The 16,874-nt window shown below is 41.0% G+C and overlaps 1 protein-coding gene across 3 annotated transcripts in view; it reads left to right on the top strand.

Annotated features, from left to right (window-relative positions):
* The window catches only part of UPP1 (uridine phosphorylase 1), a 31,861-nt gene extending 16,081 nt beyond the window's left edge, over positions 1-15,780 (top strand). For all 3 annotated transcript variants that reach the window (XM_048839233.2, XM_048839232.2, XM_075125576.1), the window contains 7 exons: positions 1,298-1,415; positions 2,971-3,129; positions 4,669-4,783; positions 6,073-6,282; positions 7,879-8,025; positions 10,290-10,461; positions 15,354-15,780. In XM_048839233.2, coding sequence (XP_048695190.1) covers positions 1,298-1,415; positions 2,971-3,129; positions 4,669-4,783; positions 6,073-6,282; positions 7,879-8,025; positions 10,290-10,429 — 889 coding nt within the window. In that variant the 3' untranslated portion in view covers positions 10,430-10,461; positions 15,354-15,780. The remainder of the gene's footprint in view (positions 1-1,297; positions 1,416-2,970; positions 3,130-4,668; positions 4,784-6,072; positions 6,283-7,878; positions 8,026-10,289; positions 10,462-15,353) is intronic.
* The last annotated feature ends 1,094 nt before the right edge of the window (positions 15,781-16,874 follow it).

Here is a 16,874-nt window from a genome sequence, read left to right as displayed (position 1 = left end):
TGGCTCTGCAGGCAGGGTGCTGTGATGAACTTCTACTCCTGGGGGAATTCTACGCCACTGAGCATGCACAGAATTTTTTTCCCCACAGAAAATACATTCTGTCCCAGTGCTGCAGTTCTGCCTTTTGCTCACCAGAGGCCACTGTGTTACCAGAACAGCCGGCTGTGTTCATGATGCTGGCTGTTCTGGTGCCACAGCGGCCATTGGTGGGTGAAAGGTGGAACAGCAGCACTTCTTGGGCAGAATGTATTTTCTGTGAGAGAAAAAAATTCTGTGCCAGACATGAATTCTGCACATGCACAGTGGCACAGAATTCCCCCAGGAGTAGCCTATGCATGATGATGCAGTCTTTAACTGTATAATCATGTAGTGTTTTTTCCACAGGACTCCTGCCTCATTTAATTCAGTGCACAGATTGGACCTGCTCTGGGGATGAATCAGGGTTGTGTAGTTAAGGAGGCTGTTGTCTGTAGGACCCCTGCCTCATTGACTGAAGAAGTTGGAAGGTGAATGAAAAAGGGAGTTGCAGGAAGACAGGACGATCTCATGTTAAGGTTTCTATGCCACAAAGTTCCTGTGTTATGGCGGGCAAGTCACTTAAACTAATTTTTTCACAGATGGTCTCTAATTGTGTGTTCCTCATTTTCTGGCTGCCCATTTTGAGAGGCTGAGGTCTGATTTGCAGAAGTGCTGAGTGCTTACAGATACCTTGAAGTCAATGAGAGATGCGCTTTGAACATATAAAGGGCTATATAATGCTACAAAACCTCAGATTCTAGGAGTCCCAAAGTTTGCACCCAAAACTAGTGTGTCTCAGTTCCCATCTGTAAAATGGGGGATAATACCACCCTTTCATCTCACAGAGAGGCTGTGAAAATAAATGAATGTTTATGAAGCACTCAGTTTCTATAGTGATGAGGACCATAGAAAAACCCATGGGGAAATTAATAATTCTGTGTTTTAAACAAGGTTTGAATATTGTGCAGTAAATAAGGCCTGGGGCCACACATTGAACAATGAGGATAAAACAAAAAATTGAATAGCTGCTCATTTAATGAGCACAGTCCATCCTGTACACTGAATGAGGCAGGGGTCTATTGGAAAAAAACAGCATGTGATCATGTCATTAAAAACTGTCTCATAATGCATACACACAAGAGGTTGAGTTAAAGATGCACAGGCAACCTTAATTCTGGCTTTTTCTAACTTTTGAGCACTAGACTTTTACAACCTTAATAATGTTATTTTAACATAGTTTTTTTTTTAGTTTAATATATATTTTCCATTTCCATGACAGAAACAACTTAATTCATCTCTCCAATCCTCACCTTGAGAAAATGAAAGATGATATCCTGTACCATTTTGCTCTTGGGACTAGCACCCATGATTTTCCTGCCTTATTTGGAGATGTAAAGGTAAGAACCTTGCTTTCATTCTGGAAGTTTAAACATGTCAGCAGACTGTGCAACTCCCGCTAAAATTTAATTGGGTCCAGGATGACATTAAAGACAGTGGCATGAATCAGTTTGAGAAATGCATGGAAAGAAGGTAAGACCTTCTCAGTGGGAATGCTGGTATGATCATACAACTTGTAGACTTACCAGAGCTATCAGTCTCCTTTTGTGGTTATTGGGCCAAATGCTGAAGTCCCTACTCAGACTTCAGTCAGGCACATCTCCCTTGTGAGGCCTTACTCTGTTCCCACTGAAGTCAATACCAAACTTTCACTCATTTCAGTGGGAGCAGGTTCAAGGTCTTAGCGGCCTAGTTGACGTTTTATATGGGTAAGGACTGAGTGGGTACGGAGGCTTTGGCCCATATTGCATTTACTGAGTACACCAGCATTTTGTCCTGCTTTTGCATCTACTGTGGTAGCTTCTTGTACAAGGTTTATATGAAGTGAGAGGAGTTGCCCAATCCATTACAAACAAAAACCCCATACCTGAAATAACACTCCTGAGGTGACAGAAAGTGCCTCATTTGCAAGCCCCATTTTTAAGGTATATTTTATACATTAACTGCCTTTCTTTTTTAGGACACAATGCTACTAGTCAAATCATTACAGCAGTGGTGGGCAACCTGTGGCCCATCAGGGTAATCCGCTGGCAGGCCGCAAGACAGTATTTACATTGAGCGTCTGCAGGCACGGCCACCCGAATCTCCCAGTGGTCGCGGTTTGCTGTTCCCGGCCAATGGAAGCTGTGGAAAGTGGTGGCCAGCACATCCCTGCAGCCCACACCACTCCTTGCAGCTCCCATTGGCCGAGAACAGCGAACTGCGGCCACTGGGAGCTGCAGGCAGCCATACCTGTGAACAGTCAATGTAAACACTGTCTTGCGGCCTGCCAGCGGATTACCCTGACGGGCCGTGTGCGGCCTGTGGGCTGCAGGTTGCCCACCACTGTGTTACAATGTGTGTGCCCTGGAAATGGGTTCTATGTGGATACTGTATCAGAAATAAATCTCATGGTCTTATTTAGGCTTGCTGTTTGAACTCTTGGGTTTGGCAATACCAGTATATTCCAAATGGGAAGTGCTATCTCAGCCTCAGGGTTCATTCCTAGCGAGTTCTCTATATGCCAATACAGTTATGGAGCCCTCCCTCCCTTGGCATATTCAGATCATTTCTCCTTCACATCCAGTCTGCCTCTGGTAGCTATTATTAAAAACACACCCCAATACAAAATGCCATTTTAAATGTATGTAGTGCGAGTTCTATATTTTGTACTATACCAATGAAATTTCATTGTCAGGCAATGGCAAAGAACTTGTGAGATCATTTAAGCCTTATTTTCAAACATTTATCTTTACAGACCTCTACAAGGAATGTAATAATAAAAATAATGTAGTTGGGAATAATTCGGATTAAACCTTTTGCATTATCATATTTACCTTTCCCTGTTCTTGAATATGCTGCATCATGTAGTCAGCTGCACAATTGTTGTGGTTTGTTGAATTCTGTCCATGCTAGTTTGTATGTGTTGGAGGAAGCCCTTCACGGATGAAAGGTTTTATCGCCTACATAGCTGAAGAGCTCGGACTTGGGAGCGTTGGTGCTGACTATCCCAACATCTGTGAAGGAACTGACCGTTACGCGATGTACAAAGTAGGACCTGTGTTATCAGTCAGTGTAAGTATTAAGCATTAAGGGAAGCGGGGGAGGAATTAGATTTGTCAGTGCTTCTAAAGAAAAGGACAAGGACTAGTCCTGGATTTTTGTTTTGAGTGTTCCTGAAATAGAAGAACAGAATGTTTTTTTCAATATACAAGGCAGTAGTTGCAACTGAATCAACAATTTAAGCACATTTTAAATGGGACATGAATGCATATTTCTTTTAAATATTTCTTTAGAGGATATACATCCAAATTTTCAGGTCTACTTCAGTGGTGCAAAGTAGCTGGAAAGCTGGCTCAGCCAGCTCCTTCATAATTCCCCCCATGTAAGAGTAACCACTGAGTCACATAGATGCAATGGCTTTATGCCACCTCTCCTTCTGGATCCCAGGGTATTAAGGCTTTCCAAGGAGAAAGGGGCCATGGCTGGCATATTCCCAGTGATTCCTGGCTGCCACAACAACCTTTTGTAATCATGAGTAGCATGTTTTCTACCCTATTGGTCCTATGCTAGGGACAACACAGAGACTGCTTACACTCAGTACAGATGGGGAAGGAACAAAGGTGGCTGTTTCTTAGCTATGGCTGAGGATCCAGGGTTAGATTTTCAAAAGGTACTTAGGTAGCTTAGGAGTACAAGTACCAATGAAAATCTATGGGACTTGTGCTGCTAAGTCACATAGATTATGTCTCCACTGCAATAAAAGACTCATGGCATAGTTGCAGCTGGCTTGGGTCAGGGGACTTGGACTTGGGGCTCGAGCTGCGGGATAAAAATTGACGTGCAGATGTTTGGACTCAGACTGGAGCATGGGCTCTGAGACCACTGCAAGCCTGGGCTCCAGAACAAGACCAAACGTCTACACTGCAATTTTTAGCCTTGCAGCCCAAGCCCCGTGAGCTCGAATTAGTTGACCCGGGTTCTGAGACTGGGTGCCACGGGTTTTTTATTGCAGCGTGGACATACCCAAAAGCACTTTTGAAAACCTACCCCTAGCCCATAGCATCAACTCCACAGCTGTAGCCCTATTGTGCTTTCTTTCCCCGAAGGCGTGGATTGTCACATCATGGTGTAAGCTGGAGCAGACTCAGCCTTGTGAACTTTGTGACTATACCACAGCCTCCGCAATTTGTAATATTTTAGCTCAGCTGGAATCACCAATGTTTCAGGTCATTAAGAACTAGTCTGAACATTGCTCTTGGGCTGTGTAGAAGCTTTGTGAGGGCATGTAACTGTAAACGATTAGAATGGGACTCACGTTTAGAATATAGAGAATATAACATTTTTAAAATTAACATATTTATAAAATTAACATAACCCATGGTATTAGGGAACAATGGACCTGATCCAAAGTCCATTGAAGTCAATAGGAGTCTTTCCATTGACCACAATAAACTTCTGCCCTGCCCGATAGGTTAGGTTTGTACAAGAATACTTTTGCATGTATTTTTCATAGTTCATAGTTCAGATCATTAAAGAGATCTGCTCTAGTTCCCAACTCTTCTGTTAATAATGTATATGAATGTTCAGTGTAACTTTCTGATTTCATTTCAGCATGGTATGGGCATTCCCTCTATTGCAATCATGTTACATGAGTTGATGAAGCTGTTGTATCACTCCAAGTGTTCCAACATAACCATTATTCGCATTGGCACCTCTGGTGGAATAGGTATTTCCCCTTGATATTTCTCTTTTCTTTAAATTAAAGCATCTCTGTAGTTAAAGGTTTATAAAACAAAGTCATAATAATGATAATATCTAACACTTACTTCATTTTCAGAGGGCTTTACAAATTAATTAATGCTCATGACAGTTTGGTGAATATTTATTAGGTGAATATTAACACCCACACTTTACAGATAAAGCAGAGGTTAAAAGGTGACTTTCAAAGGAAAATAAATTGGATTTGTTCCCTCTTTATGATGTACAAAGAAGTCCTGAAGATTTTTTTTAAATACTTTGCTTGGTTTTTACATTAACAATTCTGTTCCTGTCTAGCCTGAATGTTTCTCTGATAACTGGAGAACTAGTGAAATGCTGACACAAGAGTCAAGACAGTGAAAGCTGAACAACTGGAAGAGAGTTTTAATCAGACTGTGTAAAATTTTCGCTTGTTTTTGTTAATATCTATTTGATTCAAATAATTAAACATTTTGAATAAAGGGGGACTAGATTCAAGATTCAGCAATAATCTCTCTTAAATTAAGGTGTCAAAGCTAACATTATACATCCCAGAGAAGTCCTCCATCCAAATAAGGGAGCACCGAAATTGACATTCCTGTTTGTTCTAATATTAAGAAAAGCAGAAGAAATTCCTTTCAAGGCTTCTTCAAGGCATCATAGAGAAATGAAAAAGAATGCAAGTCCAATATTTTAAAAAACACACCCCTTTTTACAGTTTTAAGATCATCTTTAAAATACTGGTACAGTCCCAGTGAGTGGATCTTAGTTCTGCTATAGGACACATGAGCTTCTATCTTTCATGCCATAGTTCAGAATTCTGGATCATGAGAAAAAGAGAGAGAGAATGTTCAGGTTTTCAGTCATACACAGTACTCTTATTTTTCCTTAGACCTAATTACCCATCAGATAAAGGATTCTTTGATTTATATGATTTTATAATAAATGACAGGAAAATGTGCTTGAGTGAAGAGATCTGCAGCAAGCTGGAGAAAAGATCATTCATGCCCTATGTGAAACATTCCCTTAACAGTTGGGATTTGTCAGACCATTAAGATTACTTTACGGCTCTTTGTATTGTCCTTTTTAATTGGCAGTATATTGTGTCTTCTCTATAGAGTTATTTTAAAGCATTTGGAATAAACTACAAACATGCATATAGATCCTAATATTCTCTCATTGATTTCAGTAGGAGCAGGATTGGGCTATAATGTACCTTGTTTACATACCAGCAGAGTGGCTGAACAACTCACTATATATATATATTTTTTACAACAGGTCTGGAGCCAGGCTCAGTGGTAATAACTAGTCAATCAGTAGATGCTACCTTCAAGCCTCAATTTGAACAGGTTATCCTAGGAAAGACTATAATTCGTAGTACCAACCTAGATGACCAACTAGCCAAGGAACTGATGCAGTGCAGTAAGGAGATAAATCAATTCAATACAGTCATTGGAAATACTATGTGCACTTTGGATTTCTATGAAGGTAAGGCTAGCAATAGAACAATAGAAGTAAATTAGTAAGCAATAACATATACAAATCAAACTGGGTTAGGGGATTTAAGCCCCAATCCAGCAAAGCACTTAAATATATGCTTAACTTTAATGAGATGAGTAGTCCAGTTAATCTTTGCTGTACTGGGGTGTAATTTTGTGGTGTTTCCCCCGCTCCCAGTGATTATCTAAAAAAAGAGTTGACAGTGACTGACAGCTCATAAATTGTATATCTTTTGATTACTGAATTATCAGGGTATTTATTTAGTGGAGTTGCTATAATCGCCATTAGTGCCCTATGGAATTTGATAACGAGAGTTATTGGTTGTTTTTTTCTTTTAATTGTTCATGTGTCTAGAAGAAATTCTCTATAAGCAGCCCTGGAAAAAGTTGCTGATTCATCCTTAATTAACCATTAATTGGATAATTGGATGTTACATCAATCGTGCCAGATTTGGGATGGGCAAACGTCACAGATTTAAATTTGGGATTGATTTAGATAAGCACCCACAATTTCAGATGTTTCTCTGAACCTCCCAGGTCTACAAACCGAGCTGGAAATCTTGTGAGAACAAGCTTTCTCCCCAAATATCTGGCACTTCTGCCTCTAGTTGTGGCTGGATATACTGCAAGAAGAGCATTGCTTGGAGGACACACAATCCATGGTTCTAGCAGTGCTTAAGGCAGATCTCAAGCAGAACAATGTCAATATGTGGCTTTTTTCAGGCACTGTTAGGAAGGATAATGAGTCCGTGGTCCAGTCAGTGGGTCCTAAAAGCACACCAACAGGTTTCCTACAGATGCTACCAAATCGACTACAAAACTTGCAAACAGGCAGAGAACCTCAGCTTTGGGAATTCAGTTCCAAAAACAAAAAATATGACAACTAAAGAACTGTAAAGTTTATTTTGGCTGTATGCAGTCTAACACTGCTTAATAAAAAAAAAATCTATTTCTTTGGGGCTGAACCCCAAAGAGCTGGAATAAGCTAACTCTTTCCTAAAAATAGGCACCAATAATGTCCAATTTTAAAAAAAACACCTCTTGATTTCTCCTTATGTTAAAAAGTCTTCTGAGCATCAAAAGGGCTGAGATTCATAGAATCATAGAATATCAGAGTTGGAAGGGACCTCAGGAGATCATCTAGTCCAACCCCCTACTCAAAGCAGGACCACCTTCTCTCACTGCATCAGAAAGGCATTAGCAGAGCTGGATGCTTTTTTAGGGGACTGTTAAACTCAAACATAATCAGTACATCAAACTAGCCAAGAGGAAATGTCACCATTAAAATTTGACACTTAATTCATCTGAGGGACTATAGCCTACATTTTCCAGTTTATGAATTTGATAATTTAGTTGGTCTTTTCATATCTAATTACCTTGATCCTAAATTCAAATAATAAACTAATAAATTACATTTATAGAGTGCCTTTTAAGTAAAAACTGAGTTTAGTGCAGTGATAAAAATTAGGAAGGGTATATTAGAAATTGTAAAAATCTTGTGTCCCTCAGAGACTGAAACTCCCCCTGTACTTTCATCAGCACACACACACAAAAAAAAAAAAATCTATATTTATATGCTTTATAGGCCAAGCCCGTCTGGATGGTGCAATCTGCTTATATACTGAAGAAGAGAAATTGCAGTATTTGAAGGCAGCTTATGATGCTGGAGTCCGAAACATTGAGATGGAATCTTCAGTTTTTGCTGCTATTTGTAATCTTAGTGGTGTCAGAGGTAATTGGATATATAGCATTTTATTTAGACTGAATCAGCTGTGTTGCATAAAACGTACAGTGTACAGAGTTTCAGAGCATTAAATTCATTGCAGTGGAAAGTTATGATACTGCACTATTTGCATATATGATTATAAATATGTATAGATGCTGTTAAGTTTATTTTAGTATGATTTGCTAGAACTTTGCAGTGTGTGTGTGTGCCAGGTCTATGTAAAGCCCCTCACACAAAGCTCTGATTCAGTTTAGTCCTGATTAGTTGCTGTTCCAGCTCTTGCCTTGCACTGAGAAGTAACCATTCAAGTATCAAGGTATCCGAAGGGACCAGGGGTGAAAGTAACTGAACAGACTTACCAGTACGCAGGGCGGCCAGGGTCCTGGGGGGGAGGGGCTCAACCAGAAGGGGTGGGGCCTTGGGCAGAAGAGACGGGGCTGAGGCCAGACTTCCCCAGCCAGCCCTTCAGAATGGCCCGGCAGTGATTTAAAGCAGGGGTCTCCAACTCAATTTACCTTAGGGCCAGTGCCAGTCCTTAAATCTTCCCAGTGGGCCAATAATGTCACTGAAGATGGTGTTCACGCCACCTCCCAGCCCGTTTCCTGCCCTTTTCGCTCACTCCCTTGGTCTCATGCCGCCCCAGCTGACTCTGTCCAGTGATGCTGCCTCCATGGCTGACTCTGCCCGGCGACTAGTGATGGTATCTCCATCCCTCTCCCCCAGCCAATGGGAGCTGCGGGGGTGTGTGTGTGTGTGTGGGGGGGGGGTTGGCGCCTGCAGGAGAGAGCCAGCAGTGTGGCTGCCTGGGTCTCTTCTCTGCAGCTCCGCCGGCAACAGCAGGGATAGAAAACCGCTTGCAGGGAACCGAGCTACCAGAGATGAATGACACTTTGCCGAGTGCAAGCCCTGGGAGGGTCCTAGGAGCAGCAGGATGGAGCAACGTTGGGGAAAGGGGCATGTGAATCTCTTCTGCCCGCTCCCCTCCTGCCCCCGCTCTTCGGCTGGCAGCCATGAGCGCCAAATGAAAGAACTTTTAAAAAGTTTCTGTGTGCTGCAGTTCTCGGGCCACAGATGGCCCACGGGCCGTGACTTTGAGACCCCTGATTTAGAGGGCCCAGGGCTCCTGGCCACCGCCGCCACTCGCGCTTCCCCAGGGCTCCGGCAGTGATTTCAAGGGCCCTTTAAATTGCTGCCAGAGCCCCAGGGCTCCCGGCCGCCACCGATACGATCAGCTGTGTACCGGCTCTTACCGGTACGCCATACCGTACCATACCAGCTTACTTTGACCTGCGGAAGGGACTAATGTAACTGTCTTAAAGTCAAATAGGAAACTGCAGTAACTTTAATCAGTCAGGTAGTCTATAGTTTCATGTACATAGAGTCACTTTCTTTACTTGCATATCAAAATGAAATATCAAGAGAGAGAATAACTAGATTTGCATTTGCAATTCTGAAACAATTAAGAAGGGTTTTCAGTTGCCTGGTGAATAATGTGGTTCCCAATTACAAAAGTATACACTCTTGTGAACTTTAGTTATGAGGTAGTTAAAGTTTAGGTAGGTGACCTAACGAAAGCTGATCACATACAACTTTAGAATAGTCATTTTAAGTTACTCTCCCATTTGCTGTGTCCATGTTCTAAGGCACAAAGTCTTTCTTTTCTAACTGGTCTGAGATACGAGAGCATGACTTGTTGTGAGGAGTTTACCACCTCTTTTTCTCCCATTTTTCCCTCCTCGGGAAGCTCACACTGCACCTGCCCTCTTCATCACTATTGTTACCCACAGTAGTTGGATTCAAGCTAGCTCAGGTCTGTTAGTCCACGCACAGCTTTTGCTGTGTAGACATACCCTTATTCTCTGATGCAATTTTACCAATCTGACTTCTTGACACACTTCTTGAAAAAAAAAAATCCCATTCAGAAAAAGGTTCTAATGATGCAATGATTATGAATGATCTGAATGTGACCATATGTTGGAGCAGCTCCATTGACTTTACTAATGGCTTGATAGATTGCTTCAAACTATTAGTAATTTTTAAACATCTAAAGTGAGATAGGTACTTAATCCAGTTATTTATTATAAAGTGTGATTTCCATTGTCAACTGCTCAAACCCATCACTGAAACTATTAGTTTTCTTGGCTTTATCTCCTCTTATCCGTTTTGATACCTCAAACGCGGGTGTACAAATAGAAGATGCTCTCAAGCTCTCTCACGGTGAAAGTTACCTAAATGTCATTTCTAACAAACACTATTTCTTTTATCTCTAGCTGCTGTGGTGTGTGTCACACTTCTGAATCGACTTGAAGGGGATCAGATTAGCAGCTCGCATGATGTACTTGTGGACTATCAGCAGAGACCGCTGAAATTAGTGGGACACTTTATTAAGAAGTGCCTTGGGAAAGAGTGATGTACCCACCCTTTGCTGATTATTAGCAGAAGGCTAGTATTTCTTCTGACTTGAAACAATGCTCATAACTATAAATGCCTATAAAATCTCTTTTTTACCTCATGATAGCTTACACCAACCAAAATGCACTAAAGCTAATCATTAGTAGCTGTATGTTTCAGTAGCAGAACATGCTGAATATCTTATTTGTATATCAGAAGACATAAGGTTTTACACTTTTCTATATACAGTAACTCCTCACTTAACATTGTAGTTATGATCCTGAAAAATGCTATTAAGTGAAACGATGTTAAATGAATCCAGTTTCCCCATAAGAATTAATGGAAATTGGAGGGGTTAGTTCCAGGGAAATTTTTTTCACCACACACACAGTATAAATTTTAAACAAATAATTTAATACTGTACACAGCAATGATGATTGTGAAGCTTGGTTGAGGTGGTGGAGTCAGAGGGTGGGATGTTTCCCAGGGAATGCCTTACTGCTAATGATGAACTAGCACTTGGCTGAGCCTTCAAGGGTTAACACGTTATTGTTAATGTAGCCTCACACTCTACAAGGCAACACGAATGGAGGGAGGAGACACAGCATTGCAGAGAGAGACTGAGAGACAGACACACCGTGCGTGCGTGCGAGAGAGTCGCTCATTGCCCCTTTAAGTACGCTGACCCTACTCTAAATACACTGCCTTTTAAAGTAGATCAGCAAGTTGAGACAGCAGCCAGCAAACTCCCTCAGTCCTGAGCCCTGTAGTGTGTCCCCCCGCTCTGTGGAGATGAGGTACAGAAACAGGGGGCAGGAGGGACACCCTGGGGGAGGGGGACACCCTGACATTAGTACCTCGCTCTTCCCCCCCACCACACACACACAGTTAGCAGGAGGCTCCTGGGAGCAGCTCTAAGGCAGAGGGCTGGAGCAGCACAGGGCAGTGGGGGGAGGAGCAGCTGAGCTGCCTGGCAGTTGATAGCCTGCTGAGAGGCTGCTGCACAGGTAACTTAGGGGAGCATGGAGCTGAGAGGAGGGCTGCTGGTCCACCTTGGTTCCAAGCCCCCACCAGCTAGCTGCAATGGGCTGCTCTTCCTGCAAGCAGTGGACAAAGCAGGCGGCTGCCAAACAGCGTTCTAAGGGAGCACTGCACAACTTTTAACGAGCATGTTCCCTAATTGATCAGCAACATAACAACGAAACAATGTTAACCAGGATCACATTAAGTGAGGAGTTACTGTATTAGAAATTAGCCCTAATGTGCAGGATTAGACTATGGTAATATATATAAAAAAGCTTTATTTATTCATTCTTGCGAGAAGAACATGTTAAGTGTTTGCAAAGCCAAACATTAAAACTAGCTTCAAAAGAAGAAGAGCTAAATTCATTGTATCAAAATGCCATGTAAATAGTTATCACTGCCTTTTATACTCTTATTTCACACAACTGATCTGGCAAAAACAAGGTCCACTGTAAATCCTTACTCTGTTTCATATTTAGCAATCTTTGAGTAAACTGCATTATTTTCATCTCAGTAAAAAATTCATGAAATGGCAAAGCCTGGGACTGAATTTCCAAACCATTCCTCAGCTCCCAAGCCATGATTCAACAAGGCCATTTGTACTTGACTTTAAACATGTGCTTAAATCCACACGTATTCAGAAAAGCACTTAAGCTTGCTTGTAAGTCCCATATCTTAAATTAATCATGTGCCTAAGTGCTCTGATGAATCAAAGGACTTCAGTGAGAATTGAAGGCACTCACAGGAGATATACACTATACTCAAGATTGGTGACAGGTGACATGTTTTCTGTCTCCTGATTATTTAACAGTCACCACCTTTCTTCTTAACTTACCTTCACCTCCACATCCTCAGGGGATGGTAGTCACTCCTACAATCATTCATGGTTCTTTTGGAGAATTCTGGAATGCCTTCAGCTATTGAAACAAATCCACATCTGATGTCTCCAAAGAGCATCTCCGAGTTCCTCCATTACCATCACCCTAGGTCTTATAATGGCTCTTTTTAAAATCCCCTTTTTACAACTATGGACTCTGGATAACTCTAAGAAAAACTGTCTGTCCTGCAATGGATGGTGCAAATGGGACAGGAGTAATACTTAAGAATGGAGAGAGGTAAATAGTGGTGTCCCCCAGGGGTCTGTACTGGGCCCAGTCCTATTCATATTCATAAATGATCTGGGAAAGGGGGTGAAAAGTAAGGTGGCAACATTTGCAGACGATACAAAACTAGTCGAGATAGTTAAGTCTAAAACTGACTATGAAGAATTACAAAAGGATCTCACAAAACTGGGTGACTGGGCAACAAAATGGCAGATGAAATTCAGTGTTGATAAATACAAAGTAACACACACTGGAAAACATAATCCCAGCTATACATATAAAATGATGTGGTCTAAATTAGCATTTACCACTCAAGAAAGAGATCTTGAAGTCATTGGGGATAGTTCTCTGAAAACATTCACTCAATGTGCAGTGGCATTCAAAAAACCTAACAGAATGTTGGAATCATTAGGAAAGGGATAGATAATACAACAGAAAATATCATATTGCCTCTATATAAATCCATGGTATGCCCACATCTTGGATACTGTGTACAGATCTGGTCACGCCATCTCAAAAAAGACTTTCTCAGAGTCACTGCTTCCCAGGATAGAGTCCACCATCCTGTAAGTATGGCTACATTTTTTGTTCCTAGATGTATACATTTACATGTAGTCATATTAAAACACATATTGTTTGTTTGCTTGCACCCAGTTTACCAAGCAATTTAGATCATTCTGAATTGGTTACCTGTCCTCTTTGTTATTTACTACTCCCCCAATTTTTGTGTCATCTGCAAATTTTATCAATGATGATTTTATGTTTTCTTCCAGGTCATTGATAAAAATGTTAAATAGCAAGGGGACAAAAACCTACCCCTGGTGGGTCCCCACTGGAAACAGAACTGTTCCATGACAATTCCCTGTTTACAGTTACATTTTGAGACCTATCAGTTAGGCAGTTTTTAATCTATTTAATGTGTGCCCCATGAGTTTTATGTTGTTCTAGTTTTTGAATCAAGATGTTGTGTGGTCCTAAGTTAAGCACCTTACAGAAGTTTAAATATATAATGTCAATGCTATTACCATTATCAACAAAACTTGTAATCTCATAAAAAAAATTAAATTAGCTTGACAAGATGTATTTTCCATAAGCCCATGTTGATTTGCATTAATTACATTACCTTCCTTTAGTTCTTTATTAATTGAGTCCTGTATTAGCCACTCCATATCTTGCCTGAGACTGATGTCCAGGCTGACAGGCCTATAATTACCTGGGTCATCCCATTTACCCTTTTTAAGAATTGGCACAACATTAGCTTTCTTCTAGTCTTCTGGAACTTCCGAAGTGCTCCAAAACTTACTGAAAATCAACATTAATGGTCCAGCAAGCTCTTTTTTTTAAAACTCTTGGATGTAAGTTATCTGGACCTACTGATTTTAAAATGTCTACCTTCTGTTTAACATCCACCAGAAATACTAGTGGAAGAGAGTGTGTGTTATCACTATATGATGAGACTATATCATCTGTTTTCCCCCAAATACGGAATAGAAATATTTATTAACACTTCTGCCTTTTCTGCATTATTATGGATAATTCTACTGTTTCCATCTAGATATGAATCAATACCACTGCCAGGATTCTTTTTGTTCCTTGTATATTTTAACAACTCCTTCTTATTGTCTTTAATTCTACTGGCCATAGATTTATCCTTGGGTCCCTAAGCTTCGCTTATGAATTTTCTACAATCGCCATCAACTTCCTCTTTCTTCCATTTGTTGTATATTACTTTTTATTTTTTTATAGCTGCCTTCACTTCCTCTCTAAATGAGATTAAAAAAACAAAACAAAACTCATCACAGCCTTCTTCCTCAATTGTGGCTTCTTGGTCATCTAATAAGGTGTCCTTAAATTACTCCCAATGATCATTCATATTTTTTGATAAATTTTTTCCTCCCAGATGATTTGGCTCATAATTATGTTCAGTTTTCTGAAATTAGCCCTATTAAAGCATAATATATATATATAAAATTATAGGACGACACTTTATTCTGCTTGAACATTATAAATGTGATCAAGTCCTGATTACTTATAGATAAACTACCATTAACTTTTAGTTATGTGATCAGTTCCTCCTTATCTGTTAGGACAAGGTCTAATACAGAATTTCCTCATGTTGGCTGCAATGCTTTCTGAGTTAAGAAATAGTCATCTATGACGTTTAGAAATTCCAAGGATGTTTTAGTACTGGCAGCATGAGACCTCCAGCATACGTCACTCAAATTGAAATCCCCCAGTAAAATCAAGTCAGCTGATAACAGCAAGGAGAAAGACACTCTCTGATTGTGAGGAAGCGGCACAATATCTGTTTCCAGGGAGGAAGACTATATGCGTCAGGGAACACTATCACACTGCAGTTGTAGCACAGAAAATGAGTTCTATGCTTAAGAAAACAGTAAAGAGGAATGGGCAGCAAGAATCTGGAGGCTACTTTAGATATAAAAAATAAAGGACTTTTATTTAAGATCCCATGACAATATCAGTTTAACTTATAAAGTTCTCATATTAACAATGATATGAAGTAGTCATCTCTTCATACAATTTACCTTCAAGGACAAGAAAGCATCTAGCTGATATTGTCACACTGAAGTCTAACAAGTACTATGTTCTAACCAGGTCTAAGGCCCTACCTCAGTCTTTCCTGTAGTGGCTTTACTTTCTCACTGTAATACTGGAGAGCTGCTTAATTGTTCCTGGGCTCCACCCCTTGTAGATTTTAGCCATTAAACTTCCTCCAAGGTGTGTCCCTTCTCACACTTATTTTCATGTGCTTATTTTTTTCCTCTATTAAAGTATTTCTCCATCTTGCTTCCTCAGGTCCAGAGCAAGCAAGGAGCCACATCACTAAACAAACCAAAAATTACAAGCCAGAGTAAGGCAAACCAAACATCTCACCATTCCTCACTTTTCCATGGGAAGCTGCAATAGAACTTTCTTTGCAATACTGCATTGCAAACACAAGAGGGTGCTACAGAACCTTATACATATGACTTACAAGGCTTACCTGCTATTTCTCTCCCATGATCTAACCTGAAATCCAACAACAGCTGTGTTTGCTCCTGGTTCTAAAAACATTTTCCAAGGATAAGAACTACCCAGTCTCTGCTTATGAAGCTGAGTGGACAGCGGAAGGAAGAAGTCATGCTGCAGCATGCACCTGACCCTGCCGTCAAGGTCTCCCTCGTTATCTTCCCCCTAGGTTTTACACATTAAAGCCCTTCATTGAGCCAATGTACTCAACATACTGCTGCCACCATGTCACGGTTCCTCCCCCACTCTGAACTCTAGGGTACAGATGTGGGGACCTGCATGAAAAACCTCCTAAGCTTATCTTTACCAGCTTAGGTCAAAACTTCCCCAAGGTACAAAATATTCGACCCGTTGTCCTTGGATTGGCCACTACCACCACCAAACTAATACTGGTTACTGGGGAAGAGCTGTTTGGACACATCTTTCCCCCCAAAATACTTCCCAAAACCTTGCACCCCACTTCCTGGACAAGGTTTGGTAAAAAGCCTCACCAATTGCATAGGTGACCACAGACCCAAACCCGTGGATCTGAGAACAATGAAAAAGCATTCAGTTTTCTTACAAGATGACTTTTAATAAAAATAGAAGTAAATAGAAATAAAGAAATCCCCCCTGTAAAATCAGGATGGTAGATATCTTACAGGGTAATTAGATTCAAAAACATAGAGAACCCCTCTAGGCAAAAACCTTAAGTTACAAAAAAGATACACAGACAGAAATAGTTATTCTATTCAGCACAATTCTTTTCTCAGCCATTTAAAGAAATCATAATCTAACACATACCTAGCTAGATTACTTACTAAAAGTTCTAAGACTCCATTCCTGGTCTATCCCCGGCAAAAACCAGCATATAGACAGACACACAGACCCTTTGTTTCTCTCCATCCTCCCAGCTTTTGAAAGTATCTTGTCTCCTCATTGGTCATTTTAGTCAGGTGCCAGCAAGGTTACCTTTAGTTTCTTAACCCTTTACAGGTGAGAGGAGCTTTCCCCTGGCCAGGAGGGATTTCAAAGGGGTTTACCCTTCCCTTTATATTTATGACACTCCCCTTCTAACAGATCCATCCCTTAGGCTTCCACATTCTCTACCACATGCTGTATCAATTTGCTGCAGTTGCAGAGGAGCAGTATCGAGGGTGAGGTCTGTTCTTAAAGGCCCGGGGAGCTTGTACTTACCAGTGAAGTTAATTCACATGCCACAGCAGCAAGATCCTGATGTGAGCTGATGGCAGTTTGCTCGGCCCTCTGCAGCCCACAGCCCTCCTTCCAAATTGGAGGATGGCCTTGGTCTCTGCAGCCACACCCTCA

The sequence above is a fragment of the Caretta caretta genome, chromosome 2 (genome assembly GCF_965140235.1).
Source record: "Caretta caretta isolate rCarCar2 chromosome 2, rCarCar1.hap1, whole genome shotgun sequence".
NCBI lineage: Eukaryota > Metazoa > Chordata > Testudines > Cheloniidae > Caretta > Caretta caretta.
Note: the sequence above shows the minus strand (reverse complement) of the source record. Positions and strands in the feature narration are given on the sequence as shown.